The sequence below is a fragment of the Ipomoea nil genome, unplaced genomic scaffold, assembly GCF_001879475.1.
Source record: "Ipomoea nil cultivar Tokyo-kokei standard unplaced genomic scaffold, Asagao_1.1 scaffold0298, whole genome shotgun sequence".
Classification (NCBI taxonomy): domain Eukaryota; kingdom Viridiplantae; phylum Streptophyta; class Magnoliopsida; order Solanales; family Convolvulaceae; genus Ipomoea; species Ipomoea nil.
In genome coordinates, this window is record NW_017616726.1 from 980,596 (window position 1) to 1,005,000 (window position 24,405).

Sequence of the window (24,405 nt, forward strand, 5' to 3'; positions counted from 1 at the left end):
ATAATTTTGATGATACATATTACCACAACTAGTATTTTATATGCGCGGTGCACAAAAAATATATGTCCAATATTAATATTAAATATTAAAATTTTAGTTATATTAATTTTTTTTTAAATAATAGTGTGTGTGTGTGTGTGTGTGTGTATATATATTGTATAATTGCATAATTCATATTAATATTATTGAGGTAAGAATTATAGAAATGATAAATTACTAAATATAACTATGGTAAAATTTAATTAAAATCTAAATGAATTCAAACTTACCATTGAAGGATGTAAGAAAAAATAATATGTATGCATGTACATGATAATAATAATGTGGGAAGATAACAGAAGTTATAATTGTAGGGATATTTTTGTCCAAAAAATTATGTAATATAACTTTTATAGCATAAGGTACATTTTTTTTAAAAAAAAAAAGATATAAATTAAGGGTATAACCTAGATTGAAACTTATTATGTTTTTAGATAATAAATACTTCTATCACTTTTGGCAAAAGAAAACAAATTATAAATATGGATGAGAATGGAAATTAGAAGAAAAAAGAAGAAGAAAATTACTAGGAAAAAGAAAAACAAAAAAAAAATAAAGGGGTATAAACTATAAAATACTAAAATGAAAAGTTGTAATATATGTTCTTCACAAATATGTCAATTATCAATGTTAATTTTAAATTATTAGTGGTGTATTGTCCTCAATTTTCAAAACGTGACATATATTGTCTTTTTTCATAAATTATTAGCGGTATAAATGTAGTTATCCGCTGTTTTCTTGATTTAAAGACCACATTTTTTTCTTCCATTTCTCTTTCTTCGTTTGTTCTCCTTCCGCCGATAACAATGTTTCTCCTCCTTTCTATTAGAGGAGGCGCAATATATGTCAAATTTTAAAAATTGAGAAGAAATATTTATATATCACTAATAATTCAAAGGTGATATTAATAATTGACATATTTGTAAATGCATAAACTACAACATTTTCGAAATTGAAATTTGTATAGGAAGGAGTCCGACCCGGATGCAGCAGAGACAAAAGTACATAATTGCTATGCCCCTGACCCTCGCAAATTATGCCATGGAAATGTGTTCATCATGAATGGTGAACACGGACCCAAACGGCGTCGTTTTTACGGAAAAAGAAAAAAAAATTAGTTAATGTGCTGTTAACGGCGTTTTGCATTTTATGTTCAGATTATGAATTTACATTTATTAAATTACGAATTTTCTATTATGAGATTATTAATTTACAGTATGTAATTATGAATTTTCTGTAAATTCATAATCTCATAACAGAAAATTCATAATTTCATAACAGCAAATTTATAATCTCATAAAAGAATATTCATAATTTCATAACTGCACATTTATAAATCCATGCCTGCATATTCATAATTTATGAGTGTTGAAGAAGCTTGCAAACCGCGAAATGTGAAAATGAAGAAGAAAAGTCGCACGGTTAATTAAAAGAGAGAGAAAAAAAAAGATAACGGTGTTGTTACCGTTGGGACCGTGTTCACCATGAATGGTGAACACGGTTCCATGCATGGCATAACGATTGCCTAACCCTGACATGGGCCGATGAAGTAAAACTACAAGTCTAAAACCCTCGCTCGCAGGTGAAAGGGCCTGAAGAAGTGGAGTGGCGGCTCGAACTACAAAAAGGCGCAAAATGCACGAAAGCTTCGCACCATAATGGTAGGGTTATGATCTGTGAAGCCATGATTAGTGGAAGACTTAATAGCTGGAGAAGAAAAGAGAGCATGCAGGAGATGACCTACCCTCTTTTTGTTCCTTGGGTTGATCTTTTTGATTCGGGGTATGCCCCTGTATTTGTTCCCCCTTTGAAAGATTTCCTTCCTTTCTTTTATTTTTATTTTTATATTTTATCTATTTCTTTTTCTCCCGGGGTATGCCCCCTTACCCCGTGTAGTTGTTCGTTTTTGGGTCCTTCCGTACCCCCTACCTATCCCTTGCATTTGGTTCCCTCTTTTTGCTCTTATCTATTCCGGAATATGCCCCGTATAGTTGTTTTTAACTACTTTTTGGGCTCCCATTCATATGTGCCCAGCTGTCTTTCCGTTTAGTAGGATGAGCATCTTTCTTTTCCTCGTTCGTGCAGTTCTTTCTTTCCTTTTGGCGATTTAGGTTTGGAGATCATGTTCCCCATCTTTCTCCCTTTTGCTGCCCCAAAGATGAACAAGCATTTCTCACCAGCTTGTTGGAAATGGTCTTTATCATAGTTAGTGATTCTATACCGGTGCTAGTTTTGTTTAGTTTACATTCTCTTGTTTGACTTACAAACTTATGAATTCAAAGGCTAAATTGCCTTCTTTTGGTTTGACATCTGTTTTCTTAGGATATGCCCTGCATCTGTACTTGGATTCAGGTATATATATTACTCCGTATTATTTACATTTACCAAACTTACACATATTGTTGGTATATAGTTGTTCGCAACGAAACCATCCAAGTTGACTAGATACGGATTTAGTAATCACAAAGTTTTAAGTTTGACACACACGTACAAAAAGCTGTCTATTGGCCTTTTAGCCGGTCAATTATAGTTAACTTAAGCTAATTTAGTTCCTTTGCAAGCTAGGATGCCAAAGCACATGTCCAGGTAGTCCAGCAACACAAGTTTTTTCGTTAATAAAAAATATATGACTCTATTTAGTAAATGGTTGTTAGCTGATAGCTGTTAGCGGTATAACTAGTTGATAATATTAGCTGATTGTAAAAATGTATTTGATAAATTAGCTGTTAGCTGATATCTGTTTGGTATAATTTCTTTTCTAAAAAAACTAATTGAAAATGTTACTTTGAGTTGCTTTTTAAATTTTAGTATTTTGGAGTTACAAAGAGCTAATTAACCAAACACTTATATTGAGTTTTTAACCAAGTCAAACAATTAATAATAGTCACTTACACGCGCGACACTTCAAAAACCGCCGTGTATGTGTAAAAAAACTGCCGGTGGTTATTTAAAGTGTATGACGTAAAAAGAATTAATTAAGATATATACGACGGTTATTTAAAAAATCATTGTCTATTAAGTGACGTAGTATAACAAAATATATTAGACGGTGGTTATTTAAAAAACCTCCGTCTATTAAGTGACGTAGTATACCATTTATGTAGTAGTGATTAGAGACGAAATTTACAATTTTAGTATAACTTAGAGACGAAAAGTGCAACGTCAATGATAACTTAGGGACGAAAAGTGAGCATGACCAACACTCAGGGACGAATTCTACAATTACTCTATAATTCAAGGACGAAAAGTGCAACGCTAATAATAACTTAGGGATGAAAAGTGAGCATGACTAACATTCAAGGATGAATTCTACCATTACCCTATAATTTATAGATGAAAAGTGTAATTTTTTCAAAATAAAAATAAAGGGGTATAAACTATAAACTACTGAAATCTGTATAGGAACCCGACCCGAATGCGGCAGAGACAAAATTACAGAATTGCAATGCCCCTAACCCTGACATGGGCCGATGAAGTCAAGCTAAAACCCTCGCTCGAAGGCGAGAGGAGTGGGGGCTCAAATTACAAAAAGGCGCAAAATGCACGAAATCACTAGTCTTCGCCTCTTCTTCTCTACCGCCAACCATCACCTTCTCTCCGCTTCGCCCTCGCTCTCTCGTCTCTTCAGGCTCAGACCTCCAAAAACCTCCCTTAAACCCCCTCCTCTCTTCGCTTCATTCTCTTCATATTCACTTAAACAAAGGTACGGCAACAGCAAGAACAATCCCAATTCATTGAGCAGTGGCCGTAGGCATAGCAGTTCCAAGGTTGAAAAAATGGAAGGCGGCAGTAACAGTGGGTCGGAGCATATTGGGTTCAATAAACGAAGGGCGGAAGGTAAAGATGGTAGTGATAAGCCAAAAAAGAATCTTCAGCGCAAAGTCCGCAAACTTGATCCTGCAAATACAATTTCTTATGTTCAGGTAAATATCCATCACTCCTTTTGTGTCTATCAATTTTGAATCCTGGCTTTTATTTATTAAATAAATATTTTCATGCATTTTGGGTAATATAATTCTTGCTATGAGTTTGTTCTAATGTAATTGAATTGGTGCTTCTGCACGAAACTGGATTGAGCTTCTGCGTTTTATGGTTGTCTTCGTAGTAGTGTGATTGAGATGTGATAAATAGCAATGTCTTATTCTAGATAATTCATGCTTAATCCGAAGTTGCGTGTGCTTGTTTGCTTCTTCTTTTTTTTTTTTTTTTTTTTTTTTTTTTTTTTTTTTTTGGTTGTTTTAATCTGTTGACCTAATTTAGAGTAGTTATGACTTCATGAATTTGAAATTTGACTTAAGCTCTGTTTTCTCTGTAACTCTATATTGCAGATTCTTGGGACTGGTATGGACACGCAAGATACATCACCATCGGTCCTCCTATTCTTTGATAAGCAGAGATTTATATTTAATGCTGGAGAAGTAAGTATTCACAACTGAGCAAAATCAATGTAGTGGTTATACCTTGAACTGGTTTAGTGGTAACAGTGTGCATAACTAAGTCATCTGCTGTGAAAAAAACACCCAGCATAGATGAACAAAAACTGGAGTTACAAAATAATAAAACTAAAAATTGGAGATCAAGAATTTACTGTGTTTTGGTTCTTTGGATGTTACATGCATGCTCCACAGGCAAATATGGTGATCAGTGATGCTATATTTCACTAGATTGAGGGCTACAAAATGGGCAATAAAGTCACTCAATCCTCAAAAAGCCCTGATACACCAATAATGCAAAGTTTCTCACTGTCACGCCCTTTCAAGGCTAACAACTCTTACTATTTACAGAGTGTGATTTAAGGATTTAATCTAACCACTAACATAGAAAGTTGTAGAAATGGGATAATGGAACAAACTAACCACTGATGTAGTGATGTGTAATGCGATAGTGGTTTAGTGATTAACCAAAAAAAGCTACATACAAAGTTGATTGTCACTTTTGTGTTTATAAAAGGAGATTCAAGGAAACTAATTTAATTTCTATATATGGGACTTTATTATGTTCTCCACCTTACCAGGAGTATAGAAGTAACTTTAATTTCATTGCATGACACTTACGAGGTGTGTGAAATTTGTTAACCTAACTACTTCCTATTCTCATGCATTTAAATAGTATGCTGTAATTGTTAGCTTTCATATATTGAATAAACTCTAAGCTTCTAGACTGACCTCTTGGTGGTTAATACTACATCCAGGGATTGCAACGATTTTGTACAGAGCATAAAATTAAGTTGTCCAAGGTTAGCTAGTCTCTTATAGTCTATTATATATATATATATATATATATATATATATATATATATATATATATATATATATATATATTGGATTTTCACTTTCTATTATCTTACTTTTTGTGTAGGGGTGATACTTATAGCCCTTTTCTTTGTAGATTGATCACATATTTCTCTCGCGTGTATGCTCAGAAACTGCTGGTGGACTTCCAGGTTGGCTATAACTTTTTGTGTGCAGATTTCTTGCTTCCACTGATGGATTTAAGGGTTTCATCATTGAGGCATTGTAAAAGAACTTCCAGAACAGTTAACTATGTATTTCAATTGCAGGCCTTTTATTAACTCTAGCAGGCATAGGAGAAGAAGGTTTGTCTGTAAGTGCTCTGCAGCTTGTCTGACCTGCTCTACACTATTTGTCACAAAGATACTGATTTTTAGTGTTTTCTTTAAAGGTCAATGTTTGGGGTCCTTCAGATCTTAAATATCTTGTTGAGGCCATGAAATCATTTATCCCAAATGCTGCAATGGTCCATACAAAAAGCTTTGGGCCGCTACCTGGTGATAATGCCACTATACCTGCACCAGAGAAGTTTGACAATCCCATCGTTCATATTGACAACGAAGTTGTTAAAATATCATCTGTTCTGTTGCGACCCAGACACTCAAAAGGGTCCTTGGAGGTTAATGCTTTAACAGCTAGTGTTGAGGAGAGAACAAAGGTTTTTTCAGAACCCAGTATTAGTTCAAGAACTGAGCTTTCTTTGAAGCCTGGTGATCTTTCTGTTGTTTATGTATGTGAATTGCCAGAAATTAAGGGGAAATTTGACCCCAAAAAGGCTGCTGATCTTGGATTGAGTCCTGGACCAAAATATCGTGAATTGCAACATGGAAAATCAGTGTTGTCAGATACACAAGACAAAATGGTAAAATTTTTATTTGTATTTTTAAAAATCTTTTATTGAATTTTAATTTTTTTTGTCATCATTTTCAACATGCATTGATTCTATAATGCAGATTCACCCAAGTGATGTTCTGGGCCCTTCTATTCCTGGTCCTATTGTGTTCCTTGTTGACTGCCCAACCATGTCTCATTTAGAGGAGTTGTTTGCTTTGGAATCTCTTGCCCCATATTATTCAAATATATCATCAAATGCTTCTGAAAACTGTAAACTTGTAAATTGTGTAATTCACCTTAGTCCTTCAACAGTAACAAATACAGCCATGTATCAGCAGTGGATGTCAAGATTTGGTGGGGCTCAGCATATCATGGCTGGGCATGAGCTGTGAGTTACTTTGTATATTTTTCTTTCAAATCCAGATACCTTTTGAGTGGTGATTCCTGCTTAAGTTTTATTGGAGTTCATTCTTGTACACTCTGCAGGAAGAATATTGAGATTCCAATTCTAAGATCTAGTGCAAGAGCTGCAACTCGACTCAATTACTTGTGTCCACAGTTATTTCCTGCCCCTGGTTTTTGGTCTCTTCAACAGATGAAAAAGTTGCCATCAGCCTCAGAGTTTGCAAGCGAGGTACAGTAAGTTGAAATTGCATCTAGGGTGTAGTAATTAAAATGCTAATGATCAGAGCGACTGAAATGCCTGAATTTTTGGGTACTTTTGGTGGATTCAGAACTTGTTTGTTTCTACTCTTTACAGGGATCTCTGCCACAGATTTTTGGAGGCATTTCTGCTGAGAATCTCCTCAAGGTATGAATTGGCTGCTATGGAATGAGTTAAGTTGTTTCACTACATTCCATTTTTCACAATCTGATAATGGCTGTGTAGTACCAAGACTGACAAATGCACACAAAAACTATTTTGAAAAATGTTTTTTTCTTATAATATAAAGTTTCAAAAATTAATATTTTAAAGCAATTACTCCGTATTAATTTAATGAGATCAATAGATCCACTTTCCCCAACATAATCGAAATCCTAAAAATTTATTAAGACTTGAGGCTGATTTACTATTTCTTGTGGAACAGTTCCATCTTCGACCATACGCACAGCTTGGACTAGACAAATCTTGTACTCCAAATATGATGTCTTCCCCAGAAATAATCAGTGATTTAATCTCAGGAATTCCAGAGATTGAAGATGCTTCTCAACGCATTACCCAGTTGTGGCACGGGAATGGAGAAACCAATGGGACATATGTGCGAGATACAGAACTTATGTATGAAGAGCCATGGTTGCATGAAAATGGACTACCTAGTTGTTTGGAAGGCATAACAAGAGATGATATGGAGATTGTTCTTCTTGGGACTGGGTCATCCCAGCCTTCAAAATATCGGAATGTTAGTTCTATCTTCATTAATCTATTCTCAAAGGGAAGTATTCTCTTAGATTGTGGTGAAGGGACACTGGGACAGCTTAAAAGAAGGTACTTCAGAAACTTGTAAATTTTCTCTTTAACGAATTTATTTTTCATCTCAACACATTGACTCCGCAATTTATTTGGAACAGGTTTGGCATTGAAGGTGCTGACGAAGCTGTTAGAGGTTTGAGGTGTATCTGGATTTCTCATATACATGCTGATCATCATACTGGTCTTGCAAGAATACTTGCGCTTAGACGTGAATTACTCAAAGATGTGGCTCATGAGCCTTTGATTGTTGTTGGCCCTAGACAGCTTAAGAGATATCTTGATGCGTATCAACGACTTGAGGATCTAGATATGCAATTCCTTGATTGTAGGAATACCACAGAATCTTCATTGAAGGCTTTTGAGTCACATGAAGACAACGATGTGGAAAGAGGGAAAGCACCTGGGCTAAAGGACCAACAGACTGATTCTAGTCTATTTGTGAAAGGGGATCGCATGCAGAGCTATTGGAAGAGGCCAGGCAGTCCAGTTGACTCATCTGTGTTCTTCCCAATTTTGAAGAACCTGAAGGGTGTATTAAACGAAGCAGGATTAGAAGCATTGATAAGTTTCCCTGTTATTCATTGTCCACAAGCTTATGGAGTAGCACTAAAAGCTGCTGATAGAACTAATAGTGCTGGGAAAAGGATACCGGGATGGAAGATTGTTTACTCTGGTGATACTAGGCCCTGTCCAGATCTGGTTGAAGCTTCTCGTGGAGCAACAGTTCTCATACACGAGGCAAGCCATTTTCTTATCATGCTTTTATCAGTTTTTTTTTGTTTTTTGTTTTTTTTTTTTCTTTTTCTTTTTCGGTTATACCATGAGGCTCCTGAGCAGACCCTAATTGTAGGAGGCACCTTTAAGCCCGCACCAATGTACCATACTCAGACTAATCCTCATTCGCACCGGCCCGGCCCGCACCAATTAAGGGGCAAAGTGCTAGCCAGATTGATTTTTCTATATGGGAGGGCATTTGAACTCCCGAGCTCTCGGATGAGAGGGCACGGCCACTTACGCCTTAATGGAGATATTCAATGTAAATTTCGATGCTTTTCTCCTCAGCTAGCTTGTATTGAATTTGCTTTCACTGCAGGCTACATTTGAAGATGGCATGGTGGACGAGGCAATAGCAAGAAATCACAGCACAACAAAGGAAGCTATTGAAGTGGGGGATAGCGCTGGAGCATATCGTATCATCCTTACTCACTTCAGCCAAAGATACCCTAAAATCCCAGTTTTTGATGAATCCCACATGCACAAAACCTGCATTGCTTTTGATATGATGAGTATAAATGCAGCAGATCTGCCTATGCTTCCAAGAGTCCTTCCATACCTTAAGCTCCTATTTCGTGATGACCTCGCGGTTGACGAATCCTTTGATGCAAATGTTACAACTGCTATTCGTGATGAGCTCATGGTTGATGAATCTGATGATGCGGCAGCAGCAGCAGATGTTACAACTGTTCTTGCTTGAAAAACACATACTACTATAAATGTATTAATTATTATTTTTAACTTGAAGAAAACAAAATTTTGTTGAAATTCCATTTAGTCAGGTTTGTGAGCAAAGCAGTCTTCATGTCTTAATGTCTTAAATGCAAATTGCAAAAAATGTGAAAATCTGGATGGAAATTTGTTGAAACCTTTTCAAAAGAGGGGGTTTAATGACTGAAGTAGGATGAATTTGAAACTTTGTGGACAAAAATAGCGAACTTTTGATTTTTGGGGGACCTTAGGAAATTAGGAGTAAGTTTTTTGGAAATGCGTTTTTATACTGACCGAACTAAACACATATTTCTAAAAAGCTTTTCTATTTTTATATTAGTGTAATTAAAAAAAAAAAAAAAAAAAACCTTATAACCCAAACTATTTTTTTAAAAGTCAGAAGTGCATGTGACGTATTTAGGCCATCTCCAATCCAAAACACTAAATTTTACACCAAAAAGAATATCAATTGTTGTACCCTGCACTACGGTCACTGTGCGCCCCGCGCCTCCCAAAACAAACACTAAATTTTACACCAAAAAGAATATCAATTGTTGTACCCTGCACTACGGCGCACTGTGCGCCCCGCGCCTCCCAAAACGACGTCGTTTTGGGAGGCGCAGTAGGAAGTTGACATGATTATGTATATTTTTTATTATGTACATTTTTTTATATAATTATATACATCCGAATTAGGAAATTTTTGTGTATTATGTTAAGAGTTTATGTGTATTATGTTAAAAGTTTATGTTTATTATGTATTATGTTAGATTATGTGTGTTATCTTTTAAAAACGAGTATGTGCATTTTGTTATATAATTATGTACATTCATTTATACAATTATGTGTATTCTAGTATAACATTATGTACATTTTTGAACATGAGATTTTTTTTATAAGGAAAATTAACTGCCAAAGACTGTGTAGCGAAATTAAAAAAAAAAAAAAAATTGAAACGACGTAGTTTTGCATCTTGGCGCACAATGCAACGCGCGCCGTGGTGCAGGATATAAATTGCCAAAGAATATTCTCATCATATTTTTACACCAAATTTTATTCATCTCCAACCCATTAAACCAAATTTTATTTCTACATTAAAATAATTTATTTCTAATAAATTAAAACTTTAATTTTTTTAATATAAAATTTAATTGTAATGCAAATAATATTTTTATTCCACAATAATATAAGATATAACAACTATTACATTTAATTTTCAAAATTAACATATCGTTCCCACAAATGCTCAATCACATTACGAAGCGCATAATGCGCTTCTTTATCTTTTACGAAGTGAAAATTATATTTTATGTACTTTAGTTTTTAATTAATCTATATATAATATTAGTCTTGTTTTCATCGTCTTGATGAGATCTTTTAAATGGTACACTCTCTGTCCCATTTTATCTGTCCTATTTACTATTCATTGGTCAAACTAATTATTTCTTCTTTGTTTATTTTCTTTAGTATTTTTAACTTATTTTTGAATTTGATTTTTGTGTTTAATAGTACTTTCAGTATAGTTTCTAAATATATAAATTTTGTATACTAATAATAAACTTAATATTATGAAAAATTAATTAAAAATAACTCCAGTCAAGCCTCATTAATCGAACCAGACACATAAAATGGGACGGAGGTAGTATAATTTATTTTTAATTATTTTTATGTTAAAGTATTTAACAATATATGTAAATACATTAAAATAAAATAGCGATACCATCAGAATTGACAAAAAAGACCAAGGACCCAAAAGGAATTAAGTCTTCTACACTAAAATAATGTTCATCTACAGTGCAGTGCCATATTATAGACAAACACTAAAATGACGTAAGATTTAACGTCTCGTTGGAAAAAAATTTGTGCCAAATCTTTGCCGTCTTCGTTGGAGACGGCCTAATAAGCCATCCACATTTTTACTTGTGTTGTCAATTATGATTATTATTTTTTTTATTTTTTAAAAGTTAAACGCAAAAGGGAAATGCGTTTGTAGAAATATACGCCAAACACATTTCGCTTTTGTGTTTGTTAGATCATAGATGTTGGCTCGCTCACCGCTCACGGCAGCTTATACGGTTGTCATTATCCTCAATTTCTATAGTGTCTCTTCTCATTTCATGTTTCTGTATGTTATGGTCTTAATTAGATGCAATTATCATCATATTTCTCTGTTTCATCACCTTGCAATTGAGGTTAATTAATTCATCGCAACATATTAAAAAATGTCACAAGCAGCTATAGCAAACACAACATGTGTTACAAAAAAAATAAAAATGCTAATAATCAATTAAAACAAACAAATATTGACTCATTGATTATTATTATTATTATTATTATTATTATTATTATTATTATTATTATTATTATTATTATTATTATTATTATTATTTTTTAAGTAATTGCTCATGGATTAATTTTCACCACAAATTGGTGAGTGCCCAAGATTTATTACTTATATATATATATATATATATATATATATATATATATATATATATATATATATATATTACTATTTATTAGATATATGTTGCCATAATTTTTTTGGCTTTTGATACTTAAAGGGGCAGTTCTTGAGTTCAAATAGACTAACAAAAATGGTTTTATCATTTTTGATGGTCTCAACTGAATTGAGTAAGTCTAGAAAGGTGTGGGAAGGGGTTGAATAGACTTATTGAGATTTTAATTTTAATTTTTTTTTGAAATAAAGTTAATCAAACCTTCATAGGTTGACTTCATCGTTAATTTCTCAACACTATGTGGAAAGCTATGTTGAAATATTAACTAATTAACCAAGAAAAACTTTGGTCAAAGTTAATGCATTGTTAGCACACTTAGCACTTAAATAAGTTTGAAAATGTTAAATAAATAAGTATAATATATAAGAAATTGAAATTCTTAAAGTAAATGAGATAGAGAGTTTTTATAGTGGTCTGAGGATGCAATAATTCCTCTACTCCACTATTTTTCTTGGGATTTTACTAGTAACTTTGTTCACCCAACAAGTTACAAGTGAAAAAAACTTATGCATGTTTTGATCACAACAATCGTGTTACAAACTTTTAATTTTAGCACTCACAAACCAACCCCTCCATGATGTGACAAAATCCTAGACATTATTAGTAAAATTAAAATTTAAATTTAAAAGGAAAACTGATGCCTAGGATTTTTGCCACATCATGGAGTGATTAATTTGTGAGTGGTAAAATTATGAGTAATTAGCATTTTTATAATCACCAAAACCATTACAAATTAACTTGTAATAAATTAATCTGTTTGTATTTGACAAGTGTGAACTTTTATTTAATTGTTGTGTGTAATTTGTCCATAAGATCTGATTTTTAATCTTCCCTAAGAAACTTTACTTATCATGAAAGTATATGGCCTCCTCTTTCATCGGTACGGTGCCAACATGTACTTTTAGCAGTAATGAGGCTGTCCTTATCCCTGCAAACATCTCCCACTCTCAAAAATGGGTCCCACTTCCACATCATCCCATTTGCAAATCATCTACTATTCACACTACAACCCTGCAAATCCAATCAACCTTCAAAAGTGGGCCCAACATATTAAAATAACATTATTAATAATATTAAAATACTAAAAAGTACAAAAATCAAATAAAATTTAAAAAAAATATATACAAAAGCTGCCGCGGCAGTACAACCGCGGCAGCTTTTTCAGGGTTTACAAATTTGCTTGTAGTGCAAATTTGCAAACCTATTTCATTAAAAAAAAATAAAAAATGTATATGTGGCTTTGCCACATCAGCTTGCAAAGCCAATATTGGCTGGGATAATCCCGGCCTGATACCTCATATGTTGCTTAAACAAAGAATATATTGATTGTCCCTGTCAAAAAAAATTCTATTGCTAGTAAGAACCTCTACAATTGGTCCAGTCATGCTGTTTTGAAACACTTTGTGTTAATTTAAAAAAAAAAGAAAAAAAAAAAAAAACTATACTGCCTAGTAGTATACTTTGCTACTCCAGAGTTTTAGTGCTACAAAGAGTCTTGGTGTTTAAAGCTTTGCTACTGTGTGCAAGTTGCATTGCTACTCAACCTATAGTGTATGCTGTTGACGTAAGCAATTAAATGCATTATCTTTGAAGTTCTACTACATTGAGTAACCGGTATTAATTCCTTTCAACTCTTGATGTAAGATGATGTTAGCAAATACGTTATCTTGAAAAGTCTTGATGCATGTAAATCCATGGGGTGTTCCTAACCAAATGTCAAGGGTTTAATTTGATCTTTGGTTTTGGATATGAAGCAGGCTTAAATCTCCAGACCAGCTATCTCGAGGTGCCTACAATCCAGCTGAGGGGATTAGTTACTGTGTCCAACAGTGGAAACCCTAGATATATTTAAAAAAAAAAATGAAAAAAAGAAACATGGTAGAGCAAGAGCATCGTGTCAATATTGCATCCTTGAATTAGGATACAGTAATATTCCGAAAGGAGAAACAAGAGTGGTACTGAAACCTCAAAAATGAAACTTCATCAAAACCCTAAAATAGGCATACAACAGTAGTGAGTCAGTGAGTATTGGACTTAATGAAATGACAACTCCTAAGTATATTGTGGTTCCTACTTCCTAGGTGCCATTATATTGGCCCAAGTCCTGAGAGGAACAGGAAGAAGAAGACCCCTACCCTACCAAACATAGAACAGGAAGAGTTATGTTGTAATTAATGAAGCTGCAGCTACTATACCAAAAAGACATTGTAAGCTCTTCTGCTCATCAGTTGGCCTGGTGTACCAACTGTCTAGGGGGAAGTTGGTGTTGTTATTGAAGAGAGAAGAAAACCCTGAGTTGAATTATATTGGAGATAGTCATAGCTAGCTTATCACAATCTGGTAGCTTAGGTGGGACATTACATTAGACAACCATATATCCTCACTTAATTTCAACATATCATAAACGAAGAAAGAGGTTAAAGACTACTATTCTGAAAGATCGCAACTTTAGAACGAAAGCAAGTCTTAACGGGAAGATCCTTGGTCAAACAGAAGATCGTTGGCCAACTGAACGGTCTTTGGTCAAACTAGATCCCTTGGTTAGTCGGTAGATGTTTAGGCAATTCATTGGATTCCTAGTATGCTGGCAGATCTTGATCCCACTAACAGATCTTAGTTTAGATTCCAAATCTTAGCTTGTTTGGACAGTCAATTTTTGGATGAATGTTTGGCGCATCCAAATTGTGGGTGGAGTTCATTTTGAGATCGTGATTTGCATCCCCACTCTCGAAAAGGTACACAATTCAAACTCTTTGTTGAGAAAAAAGAAATTCAAAATTTTAGCTTGTCTAGGCTGCCGATTTTTGGAGCGATTGGGTCATGGGTGTAAATAAATCCAACTTTTTGGAGCTTATTTTCGGAAGTCGATCCTACTCAAAATTTTGTCTCAAAATAATCACTTTACATGTCAATTTTTTACTAAATTTCCAACAACATATGAGAACAGTACAATGAGCTAGTTTTCCAACAACATATATGCCATTTTCACTAAGTTTTTCTAATTTTCCACTCAAAATGAGAAAAAGACTTCCTTTTAGAACGTGGACAAATGCTAGCCATTGATATAATAGATCTAACGGTTGAAAAATAAAGAAAATATAAGAAAAAATTGAGTCAATTTCATACATAATACAAACTTTGAATGTTTGTAATATTTATGTAATCTGATTGGTTCTATCTTTTATTTTCTAATCATTATCATTCTAAATTGACGACTAAATTTGTCATCACTTCTCTCAACAAGTCTAGTTCTCATTTGGTCATAATTAAATTATATATATATATATATATATATATATATATATATATATATATATATATATATATATATATATATATATATATATATATGATATTAAAGAGTAAATATAGAATGATTCAGCCATTCAGGTATTACCCAACGGAAAAGTGGATACTTCGAGTCATCTGGCTCATCCGTAACATCATAAGCCTTTTATTTTAATACTTTTATGATTATGAATGAATATGTGATGCAGAGACTTTAGCATTCTTTGGAATATTATCCAGCTTTCTAAGATCATGGAGTACTTTGAACAGAGCCTAAAGATACGCAGAGTTGTGTAGGCAAGTAGGGTAGCTAGACTTGGATTGTGAATTGGTTGGAGAAGAACCAGCTTGGTTCTAAATTATGAGAAGTCTACCAGTCATGGTGTGTTTGAATGAACAACACTCCAATTGATTGAATTGTTGAAAATCAACTGGTGTGAAGATGGAGTGCGAAAGTGAGAAGAAATCTGAGCCTTTGATCCGTCTAGATCAACTACTTTTAAAATAAAAAAAATAGTGCTTCTAATCTACACGATGTCATCTACTCCAATAAACCATATCTGATTTACTGTCTTTGTATTCTGTTCAAATCATGGAAGACACAAAATTATCTCTTGGAAGGCACAATAGTGTAACTGGAAAGCACACCACTATGCTCTGCAAAGCTCAACAATGTGCGCTCCAAGGCAAAACAATATGCACTTCGATGATACAACAATATGCCAAGGAAGGTTCAACAATGAGCTCTGGAAAGCATAAAATTGTGCACTGTAAGGCACAAAATGTTTATTAGTCTTCACGGGATTATTGAAGCCGTTTCTTGAACCCGTTTCCTTCCCTCTTTCATGGGACTTAGCAACGGCCAACGGGTGTGTTGGGCATGTTAATAATGTGCACTGGATGACACAACAATGTGCACTCCAAGTCACAATACTGTGCACTTGAAGGCAAAAATAATACACCCAAAGATAAAAAAAAATATGCACTTAGCAACGGGTCTGTTGAATCAGCTTGTTAAAAATGTGCACTAGAAGGTACAACAATGTACAATACAAGGCACCCACATGGGTAGCTCAACTGGTCATAGAGGTGAAAGTTTGGAAGAATGTACACTACAAGGCACAACAATGCATCCAAAGACCAAAATTATGCACTTACATAAATTACCAAATTGCCACCATGTATTTTTAAAATTTTCCTTCATTCTGAGTAGTTGATCTGAATTTAATCAATGAATGAGATTTTACACTATTTATTACCTGGAGACCCCATCACATCTGATCCGTTATATATATATATATATATATATATATATATATATATATATATATATATATATATATATATATATATATATATATATATATATATGGTCCGGATCAGGTGAGGACCTAATCTTAGGTGAGGACGTGAGGACTAATCTTGTGCGTTTGTTTTTTTATTTGGATGGTCCAGATTTGAGTTCTTGAGATGACATGGATTGATCTTTTTTGTTAAAGTGGGATAATAGTGTCTTTTTCTATTTTTTAAGTGTGAGCGCATGTATAATCCTTGGCCAAATTGTTTCCTATTTTCTTGGATCATCACCGTTGCAATTTGGAGCCGCGATTTCTTCATCATTGATTGAGTATTCGCCCATGCAAACTAATCAGTATTTTTTATTTTTTTTCGCTTGTTCTTTTGAGTATAATATTGTCTATATTTGGATTGTCGTGTATATGTATAAATGCCTGGGTAGTACGATTGTGCATTCGTGTGTGCTGATTGTGCAACCTAGTGTTGTAAGCTCTGCACTATAGGCTAGGGAGTTGTGCATTATAGCACATAGTTCAATGCATCGTAGAACATTGGATGTTCACTGTATGATTTTTTGGCGGGGTTTGAATGCACAACAATGAAGTTATTAATGCACAACACTCAGTATAGGAATGCACAATATTTTGTATAGGAATGCACATCTTTTAATAAGACTGATTTACCATAAATTTATATATTTTAATATTTTAAAGGGATTTGTTTTCTTCATCCATGTGATTTGTTTCTTTTAATCTCAATCATACATCATTCTGATTTAATGGTCTAGATTAGTCCTCACGTCCTCACCTAAGATTAGGTCCTCACTTGATCCGGACCCTATATATATATATATATATATATATATATATATATATATATATATATATATATATATATATATATATATATATATATATATACATACACACACATATGGGGGAGGCTTCCATCTTAAGAAATTAAAGGTTATGATATTATTATCACTAGTATTTTCACCCGTGCGATGCACAAAATGAAATTGTTGTAATATATTAAGAATATTTAAATCAATATATAATTATTTAAGAATTAATTTTACCAGAGGTCGTTTATCTTTCCTGACAATTCCAAATTTAATCATAGATTATAGTTATTAATTATTACGATTTATTCTATGTTCTAATTCTTACGTTAATATTCTTACTATTATTATTAACACTTAATTACTTTTAGTATTATTTTTACCATTTATATTATTATTATTATTATTATTATTATTATTATTATTATTATTATTATTATTAGTTCCTTTTCAAGTTCTGTTAGTATATAATAGCCGTGAGGCACAATAATAATATAACCATAATTAAATATTCTTGTATTGTATTCCGTGAGTCACAATAATAATATAACAATAATTAAATATTCTTCAATTCTATATTCTTCTAGGATTTCTATTACCATCATTAATTATTCCCTAATTTACCATAATTAAATAATTTGACCAATTATAAAAGAGATTATTAAATAATGCAGGGACAATTTTTTAATTAAAAAATTTAAAAATTCATTAATAAAACATAAGGTTCTCATAGTTTTATCTTAGAAACTATTTAATAAAGCATTTTTTTTAGAAATTGGTGGGCCAAACCGCCTACAGCAGTTTGCGGTGGATAGATCTCAAAAAAATACGCGATTTCAAAAAAAACATTTGTCCAAAACGGACAACCGAGTCAAAATTTATGCCTTGCCGAACTTTTGACACTTTACAACTTAAAAAAAAAAAATTAATAGCTGGTTCAGCCGGCGAGGCGGCCGCGGAGGAGGCCGATTCCGGCCTTCCTCGCCGCGGCCAACGGCGCGATTTTAGCAACACTTATATATAGTATAGATAGAATAGGAATAGTATTACACAATTTTATAATATTATAATAGAATTTTAACCCAGAATTATTGTAGAAATCAATATATTTTATTAGGAAGAGAGATTTTTTAGGAATTGGGCGGGAAGTTAAAAGTTCAGGATTTTGTTTTCATATATAGTATAGATTACAATAGAAATTGTATTACACTATTTTATAATATTAGAATAGAATTTTAACACAGAATTATTATACGAATGGAAAAGTAGAAATCAATATATTTTATTAGGAAGAGAGATTTTTAGGAATTGGACGGGAAGTTAAAATTTCAGGATTTTATTTTTATATATAGTGTAGATTACAATAGGAATTGTATTACACTATTTTATAATATTAGAATAGAATTTTAACCCAGAATTATTGTACGAATGGAAAAGTAGAAATCAATATATTTTATTAAGAAGATAGATTTTCTAGGAATTGAGCAGGAAGTTAAAATTTCAGGATTTTGTTTTTATATATAGTATAGATTACAATAGGAATTGGATTACACTATTTTATAATATTAGAATAGAATTTTAACCCAGAATTATTGTACGAATAGAAAAGTAGAAATCAATATCTTTTATTAGGATGTGAGATCTTTTAGGAATTGTGCGGGAAGTTAAAATTTTAGGATTTTGTTTTTATATACAGTATAGATAGTATAGATTATTAACTTTTAAGTTTGTAGTAATTATAAAATGAATATCGCCCTTAAAATTTTTAATAATTATAAAATTGATCCAATATTTTTCTTTTTACTAAAACTTTCAACAATTAATTAACCCTAATAAACAGCTAAGAACAATCTTCACTTTTTACAAGAGTATCATGTTCTCATTTGGTCAATCTCATCCCTCTATCTAAAAAAATCAAATGGATCTAATGCAATTTAAAAAAAGAAAATATTGCTGTGGCATTCTAGTTAGTTTTCTCCAATAATTTCAAAATTGCAATTTTAATAGTATAGAGTGCAATTTATAACAATATCTAATGCATTTCTAAATAAACCCCAAAATCTAAAACAAAAAAGAAGACTTGATTACAGCTACCTATCAGATTTAATTTCATTAATGGTTTTGAAGGTTTTACTAAAAAATAAATAAATTATGAGGTCAATTTTATAATTATTGAAAACTTTAAAGTTTACAATATTTATAAAATTGACCTTATCCATTGTTTCACTTATTTTTCAACAATGCTTAACCATTGATTTACCTAAATGAATAGATTATATTAGTACTCACTTCTTACTATACATAGGAACTTGTTTTCACTTGAACCCTTTTCTCTCTCTCCCTAGCGGGGTCTAGCTCGCATGAGAACAAGTCTTCATGTAAGAAGTTGAGAGAAATACGAACCATTGATCTAGTAAATTTAATATTTAAAAAATAAACAAAAATAAAGAATAAAAGGAAAAAAGACGAGGAAATTAAAAAAATATTACAATCTTTCAAAATTTGTAATATTTATAAAATTGAACTCGTCATTGTTTCCCATTATTTTCTGGCCAATGATAATCCACGATGAATAGTTCATAATAGTCCACAATTTTCACAAGAAGTCTTGCTATCATTTGATTCAAATTTTATATTTTTGTGTGTGTTTTTGGAAATGGATCAAATGAGATAGCGTGTCTACTCGGTATGGTTTCATGTTTTTTTTTTTTTTTTTTTTTTTTTTTTTTTTTTTAGTATGCTTTTGATTAGATTTGTTTATGAATTTGTGATTTTAAGAAGGGGGTGCATCATAGGCCATTGATTTGTGCATCATAGGCCTTGAATAGGAGGTCAAAGATGTGCACTTAAAAAATGTTGTACAACTTTGTGCATTCCCAGCGTAAAAGTTGTGCATTGCTAGTAGAAAAGATATGCATTATGTGGGGAAGTATTTTGCATTTTGTATTAATATAGCTGAGCCCTGAATTGGAGGTCAAAGATGTGCACTTACAAAATGATTTACACATTGAGGGTTTGTGCTCAGATTTTTAGCCCGAACCCTTCTGACGTGAACCATCGTCAGGCCACAGGCTAAGGGGGCTATTTGATAGGGATTATTCCTTGACCATACCATATACAACATTAGACTGGTATTGAACCCATTATGTTTGTATAGCCGGGTCCGATCGACGCCGACCTGATTTCGTGCCTTCCCGACTCGGATCCTAAACTGAGAGGGCCTTGCTAATGAACTGGAGAGCAGCACTTATGGCATTGCTTCGATACTTAGAACATCAGCTAAACACCACGATAGTGAATCCTACAATGACAAGAGTCTGCGAGCACGTGGGCGGATCAGCCTAGACCGTCGGCCTTGACCTTTGCATGCGTTTCATGTGCTGTGCATGCTAAGAGACCGGTACTTGTTCCCTGACACTTCCTATAAGTACCGCATTAAATGCGAGGAAGGGGGACTTTTGGCAATCTCTACACACTAACCTTTAGCCCGGGAACCTCTGATCCACTATCAAGTCATCCGAGCTCAAAGACTTAAACCAATAAGCAGACTAGGTATAGGGACTGTAACCGGAACCGACCCTAGTACTGTATAGAGTAGTAGAAACCATTTATTTACTACATCAGGTGCATCGGAACTCAAGAAACGGTTAGTGACTTTTAATAGTAGGTCACTAGGATTCCGGCGACACTCCAGCCAACTCCGACGATGCTCTAAAGACTAACACCGGCGACCGAAGGCTATGGAAAGGTCGTCGGTCGCCTTCTCCATTAGAAGAAAACCATCTAGCATGGGTCGCCTTTTACAGGCCACCTTCTTCAAATGCAACCACTCGATAGTCGTCGGTCGTCAATGTTAGTCCTTGGAGGATTATTGAAGTTGGCCAAAGTGTCGCTAGAATCATAGTGACCTGTAATACTAACCAGTTTTTGGACTTTGATATTTTAAAATAACATGTTGATGAACTTAATTGCACCTTTTAAACGTTTAGGAACATAATTGGGGGCTATTTGACATTTTTCCAATTTATTTATTACGCATGCACAGAAGTAAATGTTCAATTTTTGTTGTCCGCTTATATGACTAAAATGAAAAGCATATGAATAAGATAAAATTATATAAATTTAGACTAAGCAACTCTTTTAGAGTTGGGCAATTAGCGTCAACAATAAGACTCTTCAAGCAAGTTTGAAGCCTCCCTTTGCTAAAGCTTAAATTGATCCCTTGAAAAGGTTTTAACATTACCCAGTGTAGTTAACATTTTAATTGCTGCCACAAGTAGGGGTGAAAATAGGTCAAGGCGAGCCGAGTTTTAGAAAATTAGGCCTGGATCTGTTACGAAAATCTAAGGCATGTGCCTGGGTCTGAGCCTGTATGTAGGTTTTTGTTAGGCTCAAGCCTGAGCCTACAATTAGTCTGGCCAAGCCTGAATCCTTTTTAAAAGTCTGTTTAATATGTAGGTCATTAAAAAGGCTTCAAAGTAAGTTCTGCTTTGTGCCTATTTAAAACCTATATACTAAGTCTTTTTAAAAACTTTAATAAGTATTTCTAAATAATTTTAGAAATATACCTAGCTAATACAAAATTAATATATAACTACATAAGTATATCGCCACAAGCCCACAATGCAAGCATAATAGTATTAAAACATATATAAAATAAAATAAAACAAGTTACAACTTCAACATGCTTGTTAACTTGTTTAGGAATGAATTCAATTGTATTATTGATTGTCATCCTATATAATCTCATAAATAGTTAACAATCAACTCACATAATTAAGTCATGACGCTTCATTAAATATTGAACAGTAAGAAAAATTAAACAATGAGAACACTTATAATAGGATTAAGAACAATGTTTATAGTTGAATTAGAATTTAGAATGCGATTTTGGAGGTGGAGTGTTAGGGTTTGATTATTATATATACTTGGAATTATATTGTAATATAAAAATATATTAGGTATAAAATAGAATATCTACTAATTTAATATTACAAATAAATTATATATATGTGTAAATAGGCTAGGCCTGTAGGCCTAAAGGCCGAGCTTGGTATAAATAGGCCTAACCTGTTTAATTTAATAGGTTTCAAAATAGGCCCAAGCCTGGCCTTTTTACTAAACAAGCCTAGCCTATGCAGGCCTTAAATAGGCCGGGCCTTAGGCCACTACGAAGGGGCCTGACCTATTCCTACCCCTAACCACAAGTAGCTTAATTGGTACTCAAGATCAAGTGCTAGATTGTAGGTAATGACTCAAGATCGAGCCTGATAACTGCTGTGTGAAAATTTCATCCAATGTGGTGGCTCCTTGTCAGCACCAGGAGTTGGTCCTCCCACCTTAGAAAATGCTGAGGGGTGTGAAGGTTTGATCTGGAGGCGAGGGATGATGGAATTGTATTTTTGAGTGAGTTTTTATGTAAGAGGGTATCCTCACACTAGATATCATTCTCAGAGGATTGGTGATAAGAGCTAAGCTTATGTCTCTGAAGCGCAAGGTACACAATCTTCTTATAAAAATATATCCCAAACAAAGATTGATTATGACAAGTAACAAAACAAATAGCAAATGAAATGACTAACAATAATAGGGAAGATGGAGGGGATGGAATAGGAACTTGGATTAAGTTTAGGAAGTGTAACAAAAAACAAATAGCAAATGACATAGATGGAGGGGAATAGGAACTTGGGTTAAATTTCATCTAGCAACTAGCAAGTGTAACCAAATCGGGATTAAGAGTAAGATTCAATTGATTTGATGATGGATGACATTTAATCGGGAGGAAGTCTTTCTCTAGGTCATTTCACAATCTTAGAACACACAAGGACATTCTCATGGCTCATGAGCGTCTATCAGGTATTTTATCAAACACTTTGGTCCTTACAACCCAAACTTCCTTTTTCTCAAAGGTGAAGTAAGGTTAATCAAAATTCATCCATTCTATCAAAGGTGATGGTGATTAATATCTCAAAGCCAAGTCTCATTTCTCATTATCAACCAATTCAAAGTCACATCTCTATTAACCTAATCTACACCCCTACCTCCTTCCAAAGATAACTATTCAAGCATGATCAAAGTAGAAATAAAGATAGATTCTAGATCAAAGAATCATTCCATATCAAACACAACATAATAGATTATTAAAGTAAACAATCACAATAGTAAAATTATAACAAAAGGAAATTAGAATGGACTTAGCTATTTAGAGATGAAATTGAATCTTCAACACTTGCTTGATCCAAAAGTATTAAATGGAATTTGAATCTAACTAAGACTTTGGAATTGAAAGGAAAAATGAAGTGAAGTTTTCTATCTAGGGTTCTAAGAATGGAGAAATGAAACTAATGTCTAACCCCCTATTGAAAAACTAACTCTCTCCTTTTATAGCCCGAGATTTGGCCTATCACGAGGCGCGTAACTGGACTCGTGACAATATAGCACCCGCTCTTCAAATTAGACTTTATGGTCTTCATAGAACTTGTATCCCTTTCAATTATCTTTCCAATGCCGTTTGAATCACTTTATTTGGACATTCCTATGATGAGATATTATTAAAATACCGAGATGTCGTCTGATAGAGAAACACAACAGAAATTCTACTATTACGAGAAGTGTTACGCTCCCAACGCTTCTCGTGAAGCTTGGTCTTTACTCCAAAATCCAATTTTCTTCATTTCCTTTGCTCTTTTGGATATCTAGGTCATCCCATGATACTTCCAACTCACTCGTTTTCACTTTCTTGACCTCTCACAATTTCCAAAACATACCCTTATGCCAATATGACTTCAAACATATCCAATTTAGTTCCAAATTGTCCTTTTTACCTTCAAAACACAAAATGACCAAAATTAGTTCATCAACACACTTTATCACATATATGGTCATTTTAAATTGAAATAAAGCAATTTTAAACTCAATTTGGCCAATAAATAACCTTAAAAGTAGTACAATTTGGCCTCAGAGATCAGACTTCAACATTTGAGGATTAGTTAACATTCTAATTTAAGAAACATAACGATCAGTAGATAAATTCAATTTTTTTTTAACTGATGAGCAATTTATCATATTTGTCAAGAAGTTCATGAGAAAGAATAATATGAGGGGAAACTCAACATCCCATAGATAGCAAGGTTCATCATCCAAAAGAACCGAGGAATTGAAGAATCAACTAATGAAGTCTCTTGTTCAAAAAAAAAAAAAAAAAAAAAAAAACTAATGAAGTCTCTTACTTATGCTGTAGTTGTAGAAGGTCAGGTCACTATAAGGTGGATATGCTTTTTTGTTGTTGTTGTTGTTGTTAGGGAAAATGAAAATTAATAAATTGTAGAAAAAAAATGAAAA

General features: G+C 33.3%; 1 protein-coding gene and 1 long non-coding RNA gene across 4 annotated transcripts in view; one reads left to right on the forward strand and one right to left on the reverse strand.

Moving 5' to 3' along the window:
* Window positions 1-3,471: 3,471 nt before the first annotated feature.
* LOC109157695 (zinc phosphodiesterase ELAC protein 2-like) lies at window positions 3,472-9,267 on the forward strand. 3 transcript variants are annotated; one of them, XM_019305547.1, is made up of 13 exons: window positions 3,472-3,962; window positions 4,368-4,457; window positions 5,231-5,275; window positions 5,428-5,482; window positions 5,600-5,643; window positions 5,722-6,192; window positions 6,284-6,552; window positions 6,651-6,798; window positions 6,925-6,975; window positions 7,253-7,650; window positions 7,734-8,373; window positions 8,729-8,797; window positions 8,843-9,267. In XM_019305547.1, exons 1-13 carry the CDS (start codon window positions 3,579-3,581, stop codon window positions 9,107-9,109), a joined length of 2,931 nt encoding a protein of 976 aa, XP_019161092.1. In that variant the 5' UTR covers window positions 3,472-3,578; the 3' UTR covers window positions 9,110-9,267. The 3 variants fall into 3 exon arrangements, with proteins under 3 accessions (XP_019161092.1, XP_019161100.1, XP_019161087.1); XM_019305555.1 differs by having other exon boundaries at window positions 8,729-8,747; window positions 8,917-8,997; XM_019305542.1 differs by having other exon boundaries at window positions 8,729-9,267.
* Window positions 9,268-12,807: 3,540 nt separating this feature from the next.
* The window catches only part of LOC109157588, a 13,739-nt gene continuing 2,141 nt past the window's right edge, over window positions 12,808-24,405 (reverse strand). Inside the window, exons 2-3 of the long non-coding RNA XR_002050253.1 lie at window positions 19,350-19,355; window positions 12,808-12,818 (exon numbers count right to left, since the gene is read on the reverse strand). This is a non-coding gene — a long non-coding RNA (uncharacterized LOC109157588). The remainder of the gene's footprint in view (window positions 12,819-19,349; window positions 19,356-24,405) is intronic.

Bases quoted from the DNA above. Each gene is read 5' to 3' on its own strand.
- LOC109157695 (XM_019305542.1), top strand. From the start codon at position 3,579: ATGCACGAAATCACTAGTCTTCGCCTCTTCTTCTCTACCGCCAACCAT. The intron at 5,644-5,721 runs GTAAGTGCTCTG...TTTTCTTTAAAG, and splicing joins TAGGAGAAGAAGGTTTGTCT to GTCAATGTTTGGGGTCCTTC. The intron at 6,553-6,650 runs GTGAGTTACTTT...TACACTCTGCAG, and splicing joins ATCATGGCTGGGCATGAGCT to GAAGAATATTGAGATTCCAA.